The sequence below is a fragment of the Dendrobates tinctorius genome, unplaced genomic scaffold (assembly GCF_039654945.1).
Source record: "Dendrobates tinctorius isolate UK_male_01 unplaced genomic scaffold, ASM3965494v1 ptg000094l, whole genome shotgun sequence".
Taxonomy (NCBI): Eukaryota; Metazoa; Chordata; class Amphibia; order Anura; family Dendrobatidae; genus Dendrobates; species Dendrobates tinctorius.
In genome coordinates, this window is record NW_027361762.1 from 12,418,275 (window position 1) to 12,442,500 (window position 24,226).

Consider the following 24,226-nt stretch of genomic DNA (forward strand, 5'->3'; position numbering starts at 1 on the left):
CCAAGAGATGCAGATTCTGTGCAGAAAATTCTGCAGGTAAAACTGCAACGTGTGCACATACCTTTAAGGCCACCATCATTTTTATCTAGTCCATTTTCACTATATTGTTATATTATTTTTCTGTTGAGCATCAATTCAAAAGCAATGTATGATTTTCATTAGTTGATATTCAGTAAATTTAAAATAAAAATTACTTTATAATTTTCCATTTACTTCAGGAACCATTGTGGGTTTTTCTTACTTTAACAGAAGGGTGTCACAATTTTGTCCATGTGTGTGGCTCAGTTGATCATAATATATTTAAATTCTTGTTTTCTGATTATAGTGACATAAAAATAAATGCTTTTTTCTTTCAATCAGTATTTATTGTATAAAAGTATTAAAATTTTAATAAATTAGACCTTGGAGTGTTTCCTTTCAGATAATGTTCGGCTCCAGCCCAGCAGTAGTTTGTTAAAACATAACAAACCACACTGCACTCACCATCAACGGGTCAACCGGCAAGTCTCAACTACTGCTCCCGGTGTCTGTCACTGGCTGCAGCACTGACATCATTTCGGCAGCGTTGCAATTAATGAGCTAACTGATTGGCTGCGGTGGTGTCGACGCGACATCAGAGCTGCATCTAATGCCAGACACCGAGAACAGTGGCAGAAACTATCCGGAGAACCTGAAGAAAGTGAGTACAGCGTGGTTTATTATGTTTTAACAAATGGCAGCTGGAGTAGAAAAGTAGAAATTGACTGAAAGAGAACTGCCCCTTTAAGGGTTAAAGTTCATGAAGTTATCTTTATATTCTTTCCTATATGTAGGTTATTGTTCTCATTACTTAAAAAATGCTGTGTTTCTGTACATAGTAATTTCCACTCCCAGACAAGTGAGAGTTATATGGACACCTTACTGAGGCGATTGCAGCTTTACTCTAAAAATTTAGAGCATTTAGTGGAGGAACGTACTAAGCTGTACAAAGCAGAAAGAGATCGAGCTGACCGCCTGAACTTCATGCTTCTACCAGGGTAAGTGCTTACATTTGTGCAAACTGAACATCAGAATAGGGAAGAAATGTTATATTCGTGCATCTTTCAGACATATCTTTCTCTCTTTATAAAGGCAGATTATGTATTATTATCTTGTTACAATAATTAAATACCTTCTGCAAAGTTTATGTTACTGTTTCACGATAGGAAATCTATGTGAAGAACTACATATCATGTTGCTCTGTTGTGGCTGCCCACAAGTGATGGATTGCTGTCATTAACGGTCCAATGGAAAGCTATCCATTCAATGCTGCAAGATTTTGGAGATTTTTTTTACTGCTATGTTTTAGCTTCACCCTAGAGCTGGCAGGGCAGATTTTTGGTCTGCTATGGTCATCACAGGTAATAGTTTCCTTACTCTAATGGTCATCTGTTATAGAGACTCAGTGTTAGATCACTGGCTAGCTAGCTGCAAATGGTTTCAAAAAAGTCTAAAGCTAAACCACTCTATTGCATGTAAACACAAAAACAAATGTGTTATTTGCTTACCGTTATTGTGTTGCATTTTGAATAAAACTTCAGTACTGGCTGTAATTTAGTTGCTATCTAGTCGCCCAAAATGTTAAAAAGGACCTTTGACCAAATGTTTCATGTTGAACTAGACCCATGAAGTGGCTGCAGATAAGAATAATTTTTTTTTTTCTTTTGTTTCCAATTTCGTCTCTTCGTTGTGGAGATATTAGCTATCAAAATATTTGGCCTTCAATGAGTTAACTTTTTTTAAGTTCAAGTTGGTATTATTAGACAGTTTTCACTGGGGGCATGCACTTCTTCTCCCTGTATGATGCTGACTAATCAAAAGCAGGCAGCAACAGTGAAAAGAAAGACCACACCCCCACCATAGTTTAGAGTAGATTTCTCAGTGTATGAGATGTAAGGATGCAGTTCTGATCTCTTGGTCTAACCTCCAACATAATTAAAAAATGATGGGAGATGGCACAGATGGCTCACACCTTTCAGTTGAGTTTGATGTTAGCGAAGCGCAGCATAGCTGATTTTGGCTGTGTCACATTCAAACCCTTCTATTAGCTCTCTTACTCTCATATCACGTTCAGCTCTGCTGTACTGCCCCTCCCCCAACACAGTTTGTCTGGAGATGAGAGCTCTAAAGGCCCTTTTACATTTAGCGATGCACCAGCGATCCAACCAGCGATCCGACCCGGTCAGGATCGCTGGTGCATCGCTAAATGATCGCTAGTGAGCTTTCATACAGAAAGACCTCACAGCGATGCAGCAGCGACGCAGCGCACGATACTTACCATTCACACACAGCAATCCTGCGTCCTCCCGCCCGCCTCCACGCGTCGCTGGACGTCACAGCAGGAAGCCCAGCAGGAAGCGCACGACGAGAAATGGAGCCGCCCGATCTCGCGCGATCAGCGATGGACAGCGGGGGAGCCGGTCGCTGGTAAGTATCACACATAGCGATATCGCTAGCAATATCGCTATAACGTCACAAAACCAGTGACGTTTTAGCGATTTTGCTAGCGATATCGCTTAGTGTAAAACCCGCTTAAGTGTCAGTACAGCCCTTAAATCTGTTGTGCTCAACAGGTACTCAATCTGCAATGAAATTATAGCAGTGTGTCATTATATCTCACAAAGTAGCCCAGAAGAGGCAGTCTGTAATGCAGCCTGATGTCACTGCTTGAGCACAGCAGACATAAGTGTGATTACTGACACACTCAAAAATCTAAGAGAGCAGATTGAAGTGTTTATAATGTGTGTGGTACAGCAAATGGTGTAGTGCTGGATGGGAGATACATTTCACCCAGCAGAATAAAGTTTGGCTGGGATTTTCCCTAAAGTCAAAGACCTGTGATGATGTCACGGTCACATGATCAACCCATGTGATGTGTACCTCACCTGTGGGTGGGGTTATGGGCTATGTAATGGAGGTTGGTGTTTGGCACATGGTAAGTGTGTGTGGAAGATATTAGGAACTTGGCTGGAGTTAGCCTGAATTTGTTTTGTTGGACTAACCGTGCTTCAGAGCTTTAGCAGCAAGACTCAAAACAACCCCGGGAATGGCACCTGGCAGACACCGCTGATCGGGCAGCCGCTTAGTTAAGCCCGTCCCATGCAAGGGTGAGTCTGAGACCAGTGGTTCTCCAAGCTGGACTATATTTCTGTTTTTCTTTACCTTCTGTTAACCTGCTGTTTTAAAGTGACATTAAACCACTGAAGTTGGACTCTAAGCTTGTGTGTTGCCTCATTACTGCGGCCCTGCCACTGTTTACTAGTGCAAATCCCTACAGATTGGTGGCTTGAATGCGGGCATACGCAGTGAGGCTAGGCTGTTTTTTGCTTATTTTTTGCTCTGTACTCCAGCTTATGTCCTGAGTGAAAAGAGTGGCGCAGACCCAGGTGGGGAACTTTCCAGAAATGGAGACCACCATAAAAATGCTTATGGAGGCCATGCGACAGCAGCAAGAGGCTACGCAGCAGCAGCTGATATTTAATCAACAGCAGCAGGAAACTTACCGGTTGTTGATACAGCACATCACGACGGTACAGACAACAGGAACTACCCGAGGAATCCATGATGTCCGGAAAGCAGTTTGTACAGCGGTTCCCAAAATGGAGAAGTGTGATGATGTTGAGATGTAACTTGAGATGTTTGAAGGAGTGGCTGAGAGAGAGAAACTACCCCGGGACCAGTGGGCAGAAATCATCTCTCCGCTTCTGGCCCCAGGACCGATGAAAGCCTATCAGGATCTACCCACTGAGCAAAGGGCAGACTACACGATCATCAAGGGTGAGATACTGGCACATCTTGGAGTAAATGTGTTAGTCTGGGCCCAACGGGTACACCAGTTGGAGTTTACCCCCTCCAAGCTGACTCGGTCCCAGTATTTCGACCTGATGCACTTGTTACAAAAGTGGTTGCATCCTGAGGTATTGTCTCCCATGGCCATGCTGGACCGCATAGTGACTGTTAGATTTTGGAGGGCTTTGCCCCACTCCCTCCAAACCTGGGTCAGATAGGCATCCCCTACTAATGCCTCCAGATGATAGACATCATAGAAAGATATGGAACTACCAAAGAGCTACAGGGAGGGACTCCCCAGATGGTAGCAGGAAGGTTCTCTAAGCTTCCACCCCTGGCTCAGCGAGCAGAGCCCAGGACGGCCGCTCAGGACTTATCTGAGGGAGAAAGGGGCCCCATAATCTGCTGGCAGTGCCAGGAACCAGGCCATATGAGAGCTGATTGCCCCCACCTGGCTGAGCCCATGGACACAAATTTTGGCTACCGCCAGTCCCACTATGTCGAACCGATGTGTGCAATGGGCACCCCAAAGGGTCCCAATATGGAACATTTGTGTAAGGTTGAAGTGGAGGGCACCCTGGCTGTGGCCCTACTGGACTCATGGAGTCTCGTGACTCTGGTATGAGCCAGCCGGGTACAAACCTGCGAGTATACTGGTCAGAAAATTGGGGTGTTGTGTATACATGGGGACCTAAAAGACTATCCTTCCACACTAGTGGTGATAAAGACGCCAGTAGGGAGGCAGTGCCACGAGGTGGGGGTTGTGATTAATTTGCATTATGAAGAGATCATTGGAAGAGACTTTCCTTTATTTTCTGTGCTTTGGCAAACTGTTGTCCCACCCACTGAACAACTGTCGGCACCAGTGGCAACCAGGTTACATTCTCCAGAAGTAGGGCATGAACCTAGTGGCCCAGAGGAAGAAGTGCTGGTGGTAGGGGTAACCTTCCTGTTGGTGGAGTAGGGTAAAAATTCTCCCATAGAAGTATTGGCTGGAGAGGTGGAAGACTTGCCACCGCGATCTGAATTGTCAGACTTAAATGTATCAGGTGACAATTTTGGTACGGCGCAACTCCGAGACCCTACTTTGGCTCAAGCCAGGAAAAATGTACTGTTTGTCAATAGAGAACCCCAACAACCTGGGGCAGCTACAGTGTTGCCATGCTTTGAGCTGAACTAAGATTTGTTGTATCGAGTCGAGAAAATACGTGTGGAAATGGTAGAACAATTACTGGTACCTCAGGCATATCGCAGGCTGGTAATAGACTTCACGCATGCGCATGTACCCGGTGGGCATTTGTGCCAAAAGAAAACCCTAGACTGAATTCTGCAGCGGTTTTACTGGCTAGGTGTCCATGAAGAAGTTAAACGGTACTGTAATTCCTGTCCAGTGTGCCAGCTAACCAGTCCCCAGCCTCACTTTCGGAGTCCTTTGGTGCCTTTACCAATTATAGAGGTACCTTTCGAAAGAGTGGCAATGGATCTTGTTGGGACTGTCAATAAGTCAGCAAGGGGACACCCACACATCTTTGTAGTTCAAGATTATGCTACCCGGTATCGTGAGGTCGTTCCGCTGCGCCACGTATCAGCTAAGCTCATAGCAAAGGAACTCCTGGGTATGTTTTCACGGGTGGGGATTCCTCAAGGGATTGTAACAGACCAAGGAACCCCCTTTATGTAAAAAAATATGAAGGAACTCTGCCGCTTGTTAAATGGGGACATCGGTCTATCATCCCCAAACAGATGGTCTAGTAGAAAGATTCAATAAAACGCTAAAGAGCATGTTAAAAAAGCAGTTTCCAAAGATGGGAAGGACTGGGATCTCACTGCCATATTTATTGTTTGCAGTGCAGGAGGTGCCCCAGGCATCTATGGGGCTCTCGCCCTTTGAACTATTGTATGGCAGACATCCATGGGGCTTACTTGATATAGCCAAAGAGGCCTGGGAGAACCAACCAAACCCCCACAAAAGTGGGATAGAACATGTTGCAAAAATGCAAGAAAGAATGGAGACAGTCCTACCATAAGTCCGGGAACATATGGAGGCAGCACAACTGTTGCAGAGTCGGGTTTATAACCGGGAGGCTTGGGTAAAAACCTATAGTCCTGGGGATCGGGTGTTGGTACTTGTGTCTACAGTAGATAGCAAATTTTTTTCAAGGTGGCAGGGGCCCTATGAGATTATGTAGAAGGTGGGGTCAGTAGACTACAAGGTACACCAACCTGGACGGAGAAAGCCAGAACAGGTTTACCATATTAATTTGATTAAACCAAGGAAAGATAGAAACCACCTTGGTGGGGATAGTCCGCTGCCTGCATTTCAGGTGGAGAAGGCTCCATTACCTCAGGGGGAGTCAGGAGAAACCCTCTCCGTAGTCAAAATAGCAGATACTTTGTCTCCTACACAGGTTCAGGAGGTCCGGGAGTTTGTTAGCTAAAATACATATGTTTTTTTGGAGCTCCCTGGATGCACTTCCCTAATCCAACATGATATTGTCACAGAGCCACAGGCCAAAATCTGACAAAAGCTGTATCGGGTGCCTGAGACCCTGCGACAAGCCATCTCAGAGGAGGTAAAAACTATGCTGCGGTTAGGGGTCACTGAAGAGTCCCAAAGTGAGTGGCCCAATAGTCCTAATACCCAAGCCTGCTGAGACGCTAAGGTTCTGTAATGACTTTAGAAAACTTAATGAAATTTCAAAATTTGTCGCCTACACCATGCTCAATGAGTTAATAGAGCGGTTTGGGAAGGCACGGTATTTTTCAACTCTTGACCTCACAAAAGGTTATTGGCAGGTGCTCTTAACAGTGGCGGCTAGGGAAAAAACGGCCTTTGTAACACCCGAAGGGCTGTTCCAGTATAAAGTATTACAAATGGATATTGTTCTCCGTCCCCATCGCCGTTATGCCTCAGCCTATCTAGATGATATTGTGGTGTACAGTATAGACTGGGAAAGTCACATACCAAAAGTCCAGGTAGTGATAGATTCTCTGTGACAAGCAGAGCTAACTGCCAAACCAAAGAAGTGTTCCAAAAGGTTGGAGGAAGCTCAGTACTTGGGTTACGTCATTGTGAGAGGAGTCCTCCAACCCCAAGTAAACAAAGTGGAGGCAATCCAGAACTGGTCCCTTCCCCTCACAACAAAACATGTAAAAGGCTTTTTAGGTTTAGTGGGATATTACAGGTGGTTTATTCCCAACTTTGCAACCCAGTCCGCTCCTTTAACAGACTGCTTGAAAGTGAGGAAGCCTGTGATGGTCCGCTGAAATGATCAGATAGAGGAGGCCTTTGTAAAGTTAAAATTGGTACTGTGTGGCAGGGGCGTAACTTCCGCAGGCATAGCGGTCGCAGATGCGACAGGGCCCAAGTGCTTAGGGGCCCACTCGTGAGTTTGCACTTCGAAGGTGAGCTGTGTAGTGGGCGTGTCAGGAGTAGTAGCCTCTGGGAGCTGCAGCTGCTCATTGGCTGTGCAGCTCCGTGCTTTGATTGGCTGCCAGGCTGCAATTGGCCTGACGTGATGGCTGTTCTGTACGCACAGGACTTGTGATGAGGTCACAGGAGGGGAGGAGTCAGGGGTCACATGATCAGGGGCCTCAGTGTACGCAGCACTCTGCTGTGCTGGTTGTCATGGTGCTGGATCAGGGAAAGTATATGTGTGGGGTCAGGAGAGGTTTACAGGGTGGATGTAGCAGAGCCGTGTGTGTACGAGGTGTATAGAGTGGAGCCGTGTGTGTACAAGGTGTACGGAGCAGAGCCGTGTGTGTACGAAGTGTATGGAGGGCAGCCGTGTGTGTATGAGGTGTGCGGAGCGGAGCCGTGTGTGTACGAAGTGTACAGAGCGGAGCCATGTGTCTACGAGGTCTGCGGAGCGGAGCCGCATGTGTACGAGGTGTACAGAGCGAAGCCGTGTGTGTACGAAGCGGAGCCGCGTGTGTATGAGGTGTACGGACAGGAGCTGTATGTGTATGAGGTGGACGGAGAAGAGCCATGTGTGTACGAAGTGTACGGAGCGGAGCCGCATGTGTACAAGGTGGACGGAGAGGAGCCATGTGTGTATGAAGTGTATGGAGCAGAGATGCGTGTGTGCGGAGCGGAGCCACGCATGTACGAGTTATACGGAGCAGAGCCACATGTGTAAGAGGTGGACGGAGAGGAGCCGCGCGTGTATGAGGTGTACGGAGCAGAGCCGTGCGTGTACGAGGTGGATGGAAAGGAGTGCGTGTGTACAAGGTGTATGGAGCGGAGCGGAGCCGCATGTCTCAAGAGATTAACGGGGAGGAGCATCTCGTTAGTTTCCTAAGCCGGAAGCTTACCCCAGCCGAAACCAGGTACAGCATTGCTGAGAGAGAGTGCCTGGCCATTAAGTGGGCACTTGAGTCATTGCGCTATTATTTGCTGGGGAGAACATTTCGTTTGGTGACAGATCATTCCCCCCTTACGTGGATGAGTCAAGCTAAAGAAAATTTCAAATTTTCAGTAGAACATCGGTCAGGTAGACTACAGGGGAATGAAGATGCCCTGTCCAGAGTTCACTGTATGTCATGTGTCCTCCCCCCTAGGGTTGATCAAAGGGGGGAAGTATGTGGTACAGCAAAGGGTGTAGTGCTGGATGGGAGATACATTTCTCCCAGCAGGATAAAGTCAAGACCTATGATGATGTCACGGTCACATGATCAGCCCATGTGATGTATACTTCACCTGTGGGTGGGGTTATGGGCTATGTAATGGAGATTGGTGTTTGGCACATTGTAAGTGTGTGTGGAAGATATTAGGAACTTGGCTGGAGTTAGACTGAATTTGTTTTGCTTGACTAACTGTGCTGCAGAGCTTTAGCAGCAAGACTCAAAACAACCCGGGGAATGGCACCTGGTGGATGCCGCTGATCGAGCAGCCGCTTAGTTAAGCCCTTCCCATGCAAGAGTGAGTCTGAGACCGGTGGTTCTCCAAGCTGGAGTATATTTGTGTTTTTCTTTACTTTCTGTTAACCTGCTGTTTTAAAGTGACAGTAAACCACTGAAGTTGGACTCTAAAGGCCCCGTCACACTAAGCGACTTACCAGCGATCCCGACACCGATATCAAGGTGTCAGGATCGCTGGTGAATCGCTATGTGATCGCTGGTGAGCTGTCACACAGACAGCTTCACCAGCGATCAGCACAGCGATGCCGAGCGTGCGGCATCGCTGGCCATCGCTGTAAAAAATAATAAAAAAAATAAAAAATATAGTTATTCTCACCTTCCGACGTCCTGTTCAGCCATCCGGCCTCTCTCCACGCTCCGGTCCCAGTGATCCTTTGCATGAATGACCGCGAGACTTTGTTATCCCTCGAGACCGTGACATCTCACGGTCATTCATGCAAAGGATCACTGGGGCCGGAGCGTGGAGAGAGGCAAGATGATTGAACAGGACGTCGGAAGGTGAGAATAACTATATTTTTTATTTTTTTTATTATTTTTTACAGCTGATCGCTGGTCTCCCGCCTGTCACACACAGCGATGCGTGCTGGCCAGCGGGAGACCAGCGACCAAAGAAATGTCCAGAGGTTTCTTCCAGCGATCAGCAATACCGGCAGGGGGGCCGCTCGCTGATCACTGTCACACACAGCGATCTCGCTGGTGAGATCGCTGTTACGTCACAAAAGTTGTGACTCAGCAGCGATCTCGCTACCGAGATCGCTTAGTGAGACGGGGCCTTAAGCCTGTGTGTTGCCTCATTACTGCGGCCCTGCCACTGCCTACCAGAGAAAATCCCTACCTGTGACACAGCTAAATTCAGTTGCACTGCCCTTCCCTACACCGATTCGTGCAGGAGATTAGACAAGGAGATCAGGGCTGTCTGTCATTATACATCTCACACACTGAGAAGCATGCTCTAAGCTATGATGGTGCCATGTTCTTCTTTCTGAAATGTTGCTGCTTGCATATGATTGGTAAAATTAGTGATGAGCAAGTATACTCGTTGCTCGGGTCTCACTGAGCATGCTCGGGTGGTTTCCGAGTATTTTGGCGTGCTCGGAGATTTAGTTTTCGTCGCCTCAGCTGCATGATTTGTGACTGCTAGACAGCTTGAATATATGTGTGGAATGCCTGTTTGTTATGGAATTCCCACATGTATTCAGCCTGTCTACAAGTCTCAAATCATGCAGCTGAGACGTCAAAAACTAAATCTCCAAGCACTCCAAAATACTCGGAGATCACCCGGGCATGCTCGGGGAGACCCGAGCAACGATGCTACTCGCCCATCACTAGTAAACATCATACAGGTAGAAGTACATGTCCGCAATGAAAACTATTTGACAACACCCACTTGGACTTAAAACAAAGTTTAACTTGTTAGGTGCCAAATACTTTGCTAATATCTCTGTAATGAGAGGCAAAATTGAAAAAAAAGGTTTTATTCTTCTCTACAGGCACTATTATATCATATATTCAGTTCAACATTTCAACTCCTTTAAAGGTCCTCTTTAAAGAAGTTGACTGGTGAAAACAAGTTATCACATTTTCACTAGATAGGTGACAACTTGTTGACCACTGGGACTGCACCAATCAGCAGAATAAGGATCTTTTGAACCCCTTTAGACTGGAGCAGTAGTGCACCTGCCTGACCGTAGCTCCATTCATTCTCTATTGGACTGTCAGAAAAAGCCAAATATTGCTCTTGTCAGCCCCATTGGTGGCCAAGCATATGCATTGCTATTGCATTCTAAAAGGGATGAAAGTTCCCCATTCTGCTGATTAGTGTGTGCTCTATTGGTCGGACTCCAACCAAGATGGATAGGTGATCACTTGTTTTCACAAGACAATACCCTTAATGCATATTTCTCTTTGTGGCTTACAATCAAAAGAAGGAGAACATAGTAAGACCTTTGTAAAACAATGGTTCATTACTCTATTTTACTGCTAATTAAATTATTTCTATCTTTCTGAAGCTATCACTAGATGGAGCTCATGAGCATACTATTTACTACATAGTGTTCATACATAGAGGGGCTGTCCCCTGTTGGAAAAGTTTTCCTGATATGCTCCATTCATAATAAACCCCCCAGATTATAACATGTTCCCTAGGTCCAGCGCTGTGTCTTACCCTCTGCCTCAGTCTCTATTTCTCTTGGCTGCAGCAGAGACATCACATCGATATCCTTGCAAACAATCGCAGTGTTCAGCAGCGATGTTAACGCTACGTCACCGCTGCAGTCAAGTCACGGATACAGAGGTAATGGTCGAATCATTGTGCTGGTCATCATTTCCAACTCCCTGCTCAATGCAGGATTCATCTTAACCATCTCAGATAGATGTCTGTCCAGCCTCTGTCCATTGAAGGAGAACTCACCACCTCTCGTAGCAGCCTGTCCCACTCATTGATCACCCTCACTGTCAAAACATCTCCTTATTTCTAATCTGTATCTTCTCTCTTTCAATTTCATCCCATTGCTTCTCATGTTTCCATGTGCAAATGAGAATAATGATGATCCCTCTGCACTGTGACAGCCCTTCAGATTCTTGTAGACTGCTATTAGGTGTCCTCCTCCTCATATATCGTAATAATGTATTAAACAGACACATTTGTGGTTAAAAACCTCACATATGAATTGGGTAGTAAATGAGCATCTTACCAAAAACCACGCGCTGTCCATCCAAGTCATCATAGGGTAATAAAGTAATTCACAAATTGCCTAAGGCAAATAAATCCCTAACTAAGGACCCTAAAATTAACTTTTATTAAGTGCTTTTAAAATGGAAATAATGCTATTTTTAATTCTTATTTCCATTTTAAAAGCACTTAATAAAAGTTAATTTTAGGGTCCTTAGTCAGGGATTTATTTGCCTTTGGCAAATTTGTGAATTTGTAAATGAGCATCTGTCACAATGTACATAGTGTAAGGTTCCTACTAAGAACAAAGCCTGTGTATGCAGACCTAATCTCTGCATAAATTGTTTGATAAAATTAAAATTTCATTTTTAAAATAAACTTGGAATAAAATTCCATAGCTTAAACCTTAGAACTCCAGCCTCCGTCCCCATAGGGGGATCCTGGGTCTTGTCTTACATCTGCAATACTATTGTACCTTGTATCCTGCAACATGGATCTATAGAAAGCTTTTCTTGTATATTTATTTATTGCAGGCCTGTGGTTAAGTCCCTTAAGGAAACAGGATTAGTCGAACCAGAATTCTTTGAAGAAGTCAGCATTTACTTCAGTGATATTGTTGGATTTACTACAATCTGCAAATATAGTACACCAATGGAGGTTGTGGATATGCTGAATGATGTGTACAAGGATTTTGACCGGATTTTAGATCATCATGATGTCTATAAGGTACTAAGCTAAACAAAATGTTTATAAATCAGCAGAATATATAGTTGGATGGAAGAAGACATACTGTAGGTGCAATAAATAAATCCTATAATCCTACAGCGGTAAATGCAAAATGCATGTTAATATGCACTCTCATCTAGAATTAACAGACAGTATATAGGATGCACCATGCCAAAGAACACTGGGGTAGTTGCAAATAATGTCAGCATTTGGCATGTGCAAATCAATTTTAAAGACCCTCGTTTAGCAGCAAGTCAGTGTTCTGTGACTGCCAGATGAGAGCCCTGCAACCCACCTCCTACCTGCTGGCAACCCTGGCACCTTTTCTGATTTGCAGTCCTGGCACGTCATCATACTAACATTGTGCTGGGCCGACAAATCAGAAGAGTTGCTTGGAATTCCGCCAGTACAAGGAGGTTCCCAGGGCTCCCTTCTGGCAGACACAGAATACTGATATAGCCATTAAACCAGGATCCTGCAAATGTAGTCACTCATTTCTAACCAACAACATGTATTAAAGACGACCTCACCTCCCACCTAATTGTCTGCCATATTGTGGACTTTTGTTAAGTACCGTATGTCATACAAACTTCACTTCAGTTAACCTCTTGTCTGCTTCCGTTCAGACACAATCTTGAATTTTATATTACACTCTGTTTTTCCCTCCTCTATGCTGTCAATCCCATAAAATAAAACTATAATAGAATAACAACAGAAAACTACCTCATGATCCATGTAGACTGCATTATTTTTTTTGTTTTCATTTTTGGATAGATTTATGTTTTTCCAGACAAGTTTTAATTTACTTACTGTTGACTTTCCCACCAATTTTGCTGGAATTTTGAGGTGGCCCTATTTCAGTTCACAGAACTTCGATGTGGTCATAATTTTAGCTCATATAGCTTTGATATAGTCATAACTCCGCTTATAGAACTTTGATGTGATCATACTTGTAATTCCAATCAGAATATGCTTCAGAATAAAGATAAGGATTACAAACTTCAAACAAATTTAAACGACAAAAAATGGCTTTGACTGGATACATTAGGAATTACCAAATTGGGGAGAACACCAAAAGAAATCCCTCTCTATCAAATTTAAAAACTTAGGGAATACATTTTTTTGTCCCTAATCTGCCTCAAATTATATCATTTCTACCTACTTCAATTGGCTATATAATTTGGATGACATCCCGGTGTGTCAGCATATAAGGGCAGAATAGGACAATCAGCATTAATGCATTCGAGACTCAAAATATGCACACAAAAAATTTGGCTTCAAATTGAATTGCTATATTGATACTACAGTCTTATACGTCTATCTGTAGTGGGCAAATTTTGCTGGCATTGTAATACTGTCTGCAACGTTTTCTGAACAGGGATATATCATACGTAATTTAAAATGGGCAAGGCGTGTGGTAAGGGATGGGGAAGTGGACGTGATGCTGATGGTGAGTGGAGAGGCCGAGGACGTGGGCAAAGTGAATCTGTGCCTACCGTGGGAGCACAACAAACACAACATGTCAATAGAGCTTCCTGTCCCACTTTGTATGGGAGCATGGAACACCACTCTTGAAGCCAGACCAGGGTGAAAAGGTTACTGGATGGATAGCAGATAATGCTTTCAGTCAGTTTGCCAGCACCCCCATGTCTACCACACAGTCCAGTTTCAGTAGCCATGATTCTGGACCACATAATCCTCTCCCTGATCCTCCTGCATCCCACCATGCCGAATGCCTGAAAGCAAGTGAACCCACACTTGGACACTCCTATGAGCTGTTCACATTTCCATTGATATATTCTGACCTCTGGCCCTTTGTGTTCCAACCGGGACATGAGGACATTGCATGTAGCGATGCTCCAATATTTGAGCAGTCACGCTAACAAGAAGGCAACTGTAGGAAAATGCAATTACTGTTGCAAGAGCAGGATGATTATGGGACTCAATTGCCAGCAAGTGGTGTTGTTACATCAGGAAGTCAGGAGGTGGACAAGGGAGCAGAAGTGGAAGATGAGGTGGCGGACGATGAAGTCACTGATGCAACCTGGGAAGGTGTCATGCAGAGCAAGGACAGCAGTGCACAAGGGGAAGGATCCTTAGCATCACAGCAGACAGGAAGAGGCAGATCACCAACATGGGTTACGTTTCCAAACCAAAGTTTATAAAAAATAAATCAAAAAATAAATTTGTCACTCCAAGCTGTAAGATGCAAAAATCATAAGTCGAGATTTTATTGATAAGATATCATCCACTGTAGACAAAAAACGTTGATGTTTCGGCCAATTCTAGGCCTTCATCAGAACTATAGTCTTCAGTGATTGCAGACAGCACAGCAGGTCGCATACAACTCAGCAGTGGAATATAGAAGTCACACATCCGTAAGCTAGGGTGAATTGCACAAAAGTGCTTGAGGAGAATAGCACTATTTATCCAAAAAAAGTCAATTTGCAACATCTGTCATGCCAGCATCAGCAGGGGTAGCACAACTGCCAGCCTGGCCACCACCAGCATGCTCAGACCCATGCAAGCAAAGCACTCATCTATATGGGCCGAAAGCCAGGGTCCAGAAACGGTGCCTGTGGGTGACACGATTTTCTCTTCCCCTGTTCTATGGGCACACCAATCTCCTGTCCATGATGTAGGTGAAGAAGTCTCCCACCTTGCACCTGTCATTGCACACTTTCAACCACTGTCAGCAACCATGTCCATGTCTTTGTCCCAGTGAAGCGTTCATTTGTTCCTACCCCAGTCCTTGGAATGCAAGCGTTAATACACAGCCACCCACCCACAGGCTACAATGCTAAACGGCCACATTTCCAGACTGCTTGCCCTGGAAATGTTGCCACTTATGCTTGTGGAAACAGAACCTTTCCACAACCTCATGGCGGCTGCCGTCCCTCAGTACTCGGTCTCAAGCCACCGCTATTTTTCCCATTGTGCCTTCCCCGCTTACACATGTACTATCCAGGAGCCTTACATCAGCTTAATGTCCGATATAAATTATATAAAATATAACCTTTATTAAACCTTTAACTAAAACAAGACAACCACACAGTGAAACAACCAACCGTGCCACCTACCATGGCCCTAGATAGGATCCCTGTTGTTGAACTACCTGACAGCGGAGGTTGGCACCCAGAACACAATCGAGATTGGCGCCCCCACTCCACGGCAGCTGTACCCTAAATCTCCTATATACCCCTGGGTTAGTGCAACTTACGCACTCAATTGTCCAGGATTGGAGCTTTATAAAGGTTGCCAAGGTAGACAACAACAAGAAAAAGTGCAAAATGAGTGCATGTGACACAGACATTAAAGTGACATGTGCAAAAACAAAAGAGTACCTAACTATACTGTTCCCTGTGACTGAAAGCCTTCCTGTCAGCAGAGGTTGGCACCCTACTGGTCAGCGGAATGGCGCCCCCGCTCCATGACGGCTGTCCCTTGGAATCCCTGATATCCCTAATGATGCTTAACAAGGGCAGCACAGCAATACAATAATATGTAAGGCATAAGTTATGCCATCAATATAATTTTGACAAATGCAGCAGAAAAAATATATTGATAACAGTAAGAAGATAAAAGGGTACTCAAGGTTGGTGGTTGATAAAAGAAGACCTCAATGCGTTTCTCCTAACCGGATCATCAGGAGGTAGATAATCAGATCTGATGTAAGGCTCTTGGATAGTACAATTGATTTTTTACCTTAATTTTTCATATTAACTCCTACATTTTCCCCGCTTACACAAGCACGTGTCCCATAACATCAGCCGTGTCCTGACCAATGCTGTGACTGGGAAGGTCCACTTAACAACGAACACCTGGACAAATGCTTGTGGCCAGGCATGCTACATTTCCCTGACTGCCCACTGGGTCAGCATTGTGGAAGCCGGGACCCTGGGACGGAACATGTGATACCGACACTGAGGATTAGGGGCTCTCGTTCAATCAGGGTTTCACCCACCTTCTATAGCTGTTACTGCTCCTCCTCCTCTCCCTCCATCTCACAAATGTCAGCACTAGTCACAAGCTGGAAGCACTCAGTACTGCCTTGGCCAAGCGGAGCTAATCTGCTTAGGTGACAAACCACACACCGCCGTGGAGCTGTTAAAAGGTCTAACGTACCAGACTGATCTGTGGCTATCACCCCTGAACCTACAACCAGGCATGGTCATGTGTGACAATGGCCATAACCTGGGGCATCTCTGAAGCTTGGTAATCTCATACCCATACCATGCCTGGCCCATGTGTTCAACTTAGTGGTTCAGTGGTTTCTCAAAACCTATCCACATCTGCCTGAGCTACTTGTGAAAGGACTCTGTGTCTGTGCCTAGTTCCACAAGTTGGCTACTGCTGTCACCACCATGGCAGTACTACAGCAGAGTTTGCAACTTCCAGCTCACCGACTATTGTGCGATGTCACCACTCGTTGGAACTCAACACTACATATGTTGGCAAGGCTTTGTGAGCAGCAGAGGGCAGTAGTTGAATACCAGCTACACCATGGATGTCAGTATTCTGGTCAGCCTTTGCACATAAGAGCTGATAAGTGGACATGGATGTCTGTCTTCTCTGGTTCTCCAAAACTTTGAAGACTCGACCAAGAAGGTGAACAGCAATGGCACCATAATCAGCGTCACCATCCATCTAATCAACGGGGATTGGGTGATAATGATAAGGAGGAGAATCAGGAGCTGGTTACCTACGCTACAGACTGTAGTACCCACATAACCTTCATCCTGTCTGTTCAGCGTGGATGGCCTGAAGATGAGGAGGAGAGGGAGGATGAGGAAGAGGACAAGGAGGACAACATGGATAGTAACTCTGCTGGTGGGGACAGGAAAGGCTTGGCTGTTGGCAGTCTGGCACACATAGCTGAGTTTATGTTCCGCTGTCTTTCCTGTGACCCTTGCATTGTATTCATTTTAGCAACCACTAATTACTGGTTAGTCACCCTTCTAGAACCACATTACAAGGAGAACTTTACATCTCTCTTTCCCTTGGCGGAGAGCTCTAAAAAAATGTTGCAGTACCAGAAGACCCTAATTGAAGAATTCCCATCTGACAACACATAGCATAGGTCACAGGTCCCTCAACAACCACGCTCTCAAAATTCTTGGACAATTTTCTCAGGCCCTCTCATCGCCAAGGACCTGATGCGCGGCTACTCTGACAAGGAGGGAAAAGTTTTGGAAGGTGCTGAAGGAGTTGGCATTCTCTGTGATTCCTCTGTGCCTTACAGCTGTTGAGTATCCAAGCTAGACATGTAATAATCTTTATTTTTATTTTTTATATAGCGCTAACATATTCCGCAGCTCTTTACAGTTTGCACACATCATCATCACTGTCCCCAATGGGGCTCACAATCTAAATTCCCTATTAGTATGTCTTTAGAATGTGGGAGAAAACCGGAGGAAACCCACGCAAACACGGGGAGAACATACAAACTCCTTGCAGATGTTGTCCTCGGTGGGATTCGAACCCAGGACCCAGAACCCAGGACCCAGAACCCTAACCACTGAGCCACCGTGCCGCCCCCGTGTGGCATGAACTATCTCTCTCTCTATGCCTTAGAGGTCCTGGCCTGACCTGCTGCTAGCGTTTTGTCAGAGCAAGTTTTTAGTGCTGCCTGGGGTATTATAACCTATAGGTGCATCCGCCTGTCAACTGAAAAAGCTGACAGGCTTACTTTTATCAGAATGAACAAGGGCTGGATTGGACCAGACTTCTGTACACCACCTGATGACAGCAGCAGAACATAAGCTCAAATCCAGCATTTTCCTGGTCTATTCACATGCACCCCTTCTTACACAAACATGGGTACACGTTTTTGGATGTCTCGTCATCCTCTTTCACCACCACCACCACCACTATATCAGCAGGGTGATCACGCTACCCTCGCTATGAAATTCTTAAGGGTGATTAAGATGCCCGCATTAATAATTTTTAGGGGCCTACCTCAAACATTCTTATGTATATATTTGATGAAGGCCCGATGCTATCGCATCGGAGGGCGGTGACGTCCCGATGGGGGCAGGCTTTGCAGCACTGAGAATCTCTCCTCCCCAAGCACTCACCCACCTATCCACTCTCTCTTTCCACCATGTGCTGAGTTCTCCTGTCTGTGCTCTCTCCTCTGACCTGTCTCCACCCTGTGCACTGTCTCTCTCCCCCTGTGTGCTGACTCCCAGGTTCTCTCTTCTTTGACCTGTCTACCCCATATACTCTCCCCCTTGTCTGCTCTCTCTCTCCTCTTCCTGTGCTGTCTTCATTCATCATGTGTTCTCTCGTTTGAGCTGTCTACCCCCTGTATATTCTCTCTTTCCCGTGTGCACTCGCCCCTCCTCCTGTGGTAAGATGAAAACAAAGTAGGTACAAAATAACTTTTCATTAACATGGAAAAATTTAACACAAAGGTGCTTTAATTTACATTGTATCAGCGTAAGCTCACCAAAAACACATTATTCTATAATGTATGTCTATCTATCTATCTATCTATCTATCTATCTATCTATCTATCTATTTATCTATCCCTGTATCTATCTATTATTTATCTATGTATCTCATATGTATCATCTATGTTTCTAACATCTGTCATCTGTCTATGTGTCTCAATCTATATTTAATGTATGTATGTAATTTCTATCTCTTATCTACTGTATGTGTCTATCTATCATCGATGTATGTCATATGTACCTATCATCTATCAATGTATGTCACATCTATCTAGCAGCTATGTATGTATTTCTTATCTATCTTTCTATCTATCTATCATCTACCTATGTATCTCATATCCATGTAGCTATTTATCTATCAATGTATCTGATATCTATCTCTATGGACCACACCCTTAGGCGGAGATATGGTGACCAGCCATCTCACCCATCTCTTTAGCTGTTCACAAAAAACCCAGCCATGTTAAAGTTAATTTAAGTCTCTCGGCACCTGTGACACTGGAGCATTAAATCCGGGTTTATATCACCAAGTTTGAGGGGGGCGTGACCTAGCTCACAGACATGTGAGTCAGGTTTCTTGGAAGCTCTGAAGGGACACCTCAAAATTCGACTTTTAACTCAACTTCAGCAAGCCATCCTGTCTCCAAATATCTCTCAGAGTCCTTCTGGCACTATGAGGATACTTTTGACTCCAAAAGATATCATCTAAATCAACTTTTGAGAGAAGATAGGTATTGAGGCCCACATCCTCACCAGACCTCACTTCTGGGCCTGCCAGTACTTACACCACAGGATTTCTACCTTAAGGACCCCTCAAATTCTGCAAGGCATCGCCGATGAGGCACCCATCTGCAACCCCCAGAACCCCCTAATCTTCATTTGGGCTCCAACAGAAGGAGAAAGAAACAAAAAGCGAGAATTAGGCCGCCACCAGCCACAGATCGCAGCTGCGACCCTGCGTCGAAAGACCGGGACAACAGACCCTCACAGCGGTTCTACAACGATTCAGCGGTGAAGAGGACGAGTGATATCTCAGCTGTGACCCCTTCTCAGGAACTGGGATGGCGACTCAGACTGCGGCTCCTTTGAGAGAATGGGGCGCGATTGTGAGAATAGTGCTCACCGACTTCACCCCTTGCCACCCCCTTGGGCGACCTCTCCAGCGGTTTGACTACCTCCATCAGCTTCCGGAGCTTTGCCGCGCAGGGCTCTATGGTTGCAGCTGCAGCGCCTCCAGTGCGAGATAAACCCCTCCCACATCTACTGCAGCCGTCCTTTGTTCTCCCCGGCGACCCCGCTGCGTCTCTATAACTCACGCAGCCTGCTCGTCCCTTCTGGAGCTGCAGGGACATCTCCGCCTCCCTGCGGCAGCGGCAGAGAGGCTCAGTAGCTGATTACAGGTGACCGTCTTCAGCTTTGAGGGGAGAGCTTCCTTTACATGCAAGCTGCGATCTCTGCCTATAAAACGTGGCGCAGCTGCGGCGTCTCCGGGAGCTCGGTGAAAACTCCTACTTTTGCTTTCGGTTTCACTGTAGCCGACTCCCGCTCTCCCCGGCGATACCCGCTGCGTACTTATAACTCTTGCTGCCTGCTCATTCCTTCTGGAGCTGCGGGGACTTCTCCATCCCCCTGTAGCAGTAGTGTAGAGGCCCACAGAGTATATACAATTTACAGTCTTCAGTCCCTTATAAGGGATCTCTTTCTGCATCAAAGTTGCGACCTCCAATCACAGCACCTACATCCCCTGCATCTCCTAAGCTGTTTACATATACTTTAACAGTAAATTGATTCACTGGTGATTGCTCCTGGGTCACAACTAGTTCTTAGGACCTCATTGTTCCGAACGACGCTAGGTCCAAATGTGATAAGGACCTACTTACAATAGCCTAACAGCGCCTGGTGATCTCTGTTGTGACATTCTTTGGGATCCTATTTTAGTTCGCAGCTGCGATCTCAACGATAATTAAAGAACCTACTACAACCTTAGAAGAGACCCCAAATTCTGCATTGGCATCCCTTCTGGACCTAATTCTAGTGTCTCTGAGATTAAAGCACTTCAGTTGTGGCACCTAGTAGCCTGAACTATTATACGGAAAGTTTCGTTTATACACCTCTTGGGTCAACTCAGCTACTTTGTGGATCAATATTGACTTTCTTGTGGAATTTTCCTTAATTCTAGTATATTCCGTGATTGATTCTTATAACTACTACATCCGTATATGATGTGACTAATTCTGGTAACCTTTAGTGATTCTAGTGTTTTCTAACCCAAATTCTACTCTAGTATATTTCCTCATATTGTTATCACTCTTTAGAATTGTACTGCAGGAATCACTTCTCTACTTGTTCTGCCATCAATCCAGCCAAGACGAGTAACCCAAGACAAAGCGGTAATTTTGTTATAATTAGGGGGTGTACACGAATTTTACTTAACATATACACAATGAAAAATTCCAGGTCACTCGTAAAGTCTAATACCTCATCTTCCCACAAACCATGTAGAAAAAATTACCATTCAAACGACCAAGCTAAGGTCCTTAGTCCACTCAAATCTAGGTCTCCGCTAAAAAGAGACGAGATTCTTTTAGGATCTAAACTCCTGAGTCAAAATAGGCCTGAAACCACACACTCGAAAAAAAATCTCCTATCCGATGAGATGGACTTATCACTCAATTCCAAAAGACAGACCCCAGGGTCTTGGGGAGAGAAACACTCTGCCTTATCTAGAGAAGCCTCAGAAGATGATGAGGATTCAAGCAATTACTCCCCTAATATTAGTCCAGCTAAAAATAAGGCTAGACTGGATGCTCCCCAACAAGACTATAACTCTAATTTCCCTCCTCTCTCTGTGTCTAAAGCTGGTCAAACCCTCTCTATTGAAAACATTGAACATCTCCTAAATAAACTAACGGATAATATTGATAAGAAATTTGAGCTTCGTTTTAATAAGCATGAAAACAAAATGGATAGAGCATTGGCCAAATTCGAAATGACACTTGCAGAACAAGAAAAACTAATTGTAAGACTAGAACACAAAGCCACAGACTCTGCAGTCGACATTGAATACCTGCCCTCAGAAATACAAAAACTTAGAACGAAACTGGTGGACTTAGAGGACAGAAGTCACCACAATAATCTTAAAATAGGTGGTATACCTGAGGACATTGCACAAAAAAATCTAGCTGCCCATGTAAAATCCATTTTTCAAAAAGCTATACCATCACTCACGGAATCTGAATTGATAATAGATAGGATCCATAGGCTGCCACGTCCATCAGAGATCCCAATTGAATCTCCTAGGGATACAATCCTTCGGATTAATTTCTTTAAAACAAGAGAAAATTCAACAATACCTAAACTCAGAGAAGACCTTCCCAGAACCCTTTCAAGGTCTGAAGACTTTTGCAGATTTATCCAAGGAAACATTGGATCTACGGAGGTCCTTCCACAAAATCACTGCAGCCCTTAGGGATAAAGAGATCCATTACACCTGAGGTTTTCCCCTTAAGTTACTAATCCACTTCAGGGGTAAAACTGTACCAATATTCTCCCCGGAAGAAGGGGCAAACTTCCTGAGATCTCTGGTTGAGCCTTCCACTCCAGGGACAATAGATGAATATAGTTTACTCACTTACATAGGTTTTGCTTACATCAAGCACACCTGGCTTGCTTTACCTCAACAATGAGGTTCTACCCAAAAATTCCCAACCACGTACTATACCCCCAATAGGTTAGAAGTACCTTTCTTTTGAGCAAGGCACCTATTGGAGAGCTTTACACAGTTCTTCAGGTTCGAGACTACAGTACTGTAGGCACCTTAATTCATTGTTTATGCTATAAGTACACTGTTTGGTGCACTCCGAGCTTGAAGTTGGTTGTTGTTTATTAAGGTTATTAAATTTCCTACAGGACAATTTATTGAGTGATTGGTCATATCGACACTTTGATACTCAGCTATCTGGCTGATATCTTTGTCACATACTTGTGATAGCTTTTTAGATGAGTAGAGATGAGCGACTTTGCCTTTTTTCGGGTCGAGTCGGGTTTCATGAAACCCGACTTTCTCAAAAGTCGGGTCGAACGAAATCGGCAGATTATCGTGAAAAGTCGAAGGCCGACTGAAACACGAAACCCAATACAAGTCAATGGGGAAGCAAAGTCGGCAGGGTGTGGAGGACATTAAACACACCTACAGTGCCTATTTGAATGGCAAAAACATCAATTTTTATTACTGAAGCTTGTCAAGCTTAATTTACTTCATAATAATAGTTACGCACTGAAAACTGGGGGTTATTTGGCTACAGTTGTCGAGGGGTAGGGATGGCTCCAGGTTTTCATGTGCCCTGGGCCAAAGAGCGCCCCTTTAACACATACCACAACTCATGATTCTCCGATACGGTAGAGAAATAGCGGTATAGTACAATGAAAAATACTTCACTTTTTACATCTCATGACTGATATCGATTTTAAATTTTCCAATAGCTCCAAAAACGGACAGTATATTACTCCATACAGCATTATGGGCACCGCATAGTGCGCTATACAGAGTAATGAGGCCCATATATTTCTCCATACAGAATCATTGGTCCCATATAATATTTGAAACAGTATATGATGAGCTCCACATAATGCTACAGTATATGTTGGTCCCCATGGATGAAGCTCCACTGTCTTATGGGCCCAAATAATGCTCCATAAATAATGGGCCCCATTTCTAATGCTCCAGTGTATAATAGGCCCTGTAAATGCTGCTCCAGTGTCTGATGTCCATCTTTGGAATGCTCCAGTGTATGGTGGGCCCCATATATCATTCTCCAGAGTATAGTGCTCCCCAAAAATTGCTGTCCCAACATTGAAAACAATTAAATAAGTCTCCTCGCTATTGAATCCCTGTACTAGTCTGGACTCCTCATCGTCCCCATCTTCCATCTCACTGCATTTGGCTGTTTAGGCAGAGGGCGTACAGACGTGATGTCATTGCGCTCTCTGATCAGAATATCACTGTCAGGACACGCGGAAGACGTCATGGCGGTGGAACAGGGAGAGGTAAGTATTTCAACTTTGCAAGTGCTGTGATCCTGAGCAAGCAGGGGGGCCCACTCATTGGCGACGGCACTGGCACAGGTCGCACACGGCAGTGTGTGACGGTGTGTCTGACGGCGGGTGGCCCTCCCTCCCACCGGCAGAGAAATTTTGCATACTATGAGGGGCCCTGTGCCAGTGCCATCGCCCATGAGTATGCCCCCCACCTGCTCAAGGAACCTGCACTTTCATCTGCACCTTCCTCTTTGTCAACTTGTAAGGTGGTTTAGTATGCGGGAAGGGGAACCTGAGTTTCCTCAGGGTCAGATTCTGGCTGTATAGAGTGTGAGGGGAATGTAGTGGTCTGGGTCAATGTACCAGCAGAATCATCTAGCAGTGGCTGGGCATCAGTGCACTTGTGGCGTCCCCAGGAGGTCGCCACAGTGGCATTACCTTCCTCCTAGGGAGTGTGATGTCATGCTTGGGAGCAATGAAGGATCTCTATAGCAGTTCAACCAGCAAACAACACATTTCCCACTCCAGGCCAGCAGGAAGACCTCTGAACCTGACTGCTGAGGAGCTGCTCTCTGTGGTCAGGAGGAGGTAATTTATGGCACTCTGTGCA

General features: G+C 45.1%; 1 protein-coding gene and 1 long non-coding RNA gene across 2 annotated transcripts in view; one reads left to right on the forward strand and one right to left on the reverse strand.

Moving 5' to 3' along the window:
- GUCY2C (guanylate cyclase 2C) overlaps positions 1-24,226 on the forward strand; it is a 1,090,166-nt gene that overhangs the window by 714,590 nt on the left and 351,350 nt on the right. Inside the window, exons 21-22 of the mRNA XM_073586670.1 lie at positions 858-1,016; positions 11,932-12,124. Coding sequence (XP_073442771.1) covers positions 858-1,016; positions 11,932-12,124 — 352 coding nt within the window. The remainder of the gene's footprint in view (positions 1-857; positions 1,017-11,931; positions 12,125-24,226) is intronic.
- Positions 1-24,226, reverse strand: part of LOC141098705 (uncharacterized) — a 241,171-nt gene that overhangs the window by 47,317 nt on the left and 169,628 nt on the right. The window lies entirely within an intron of this gene.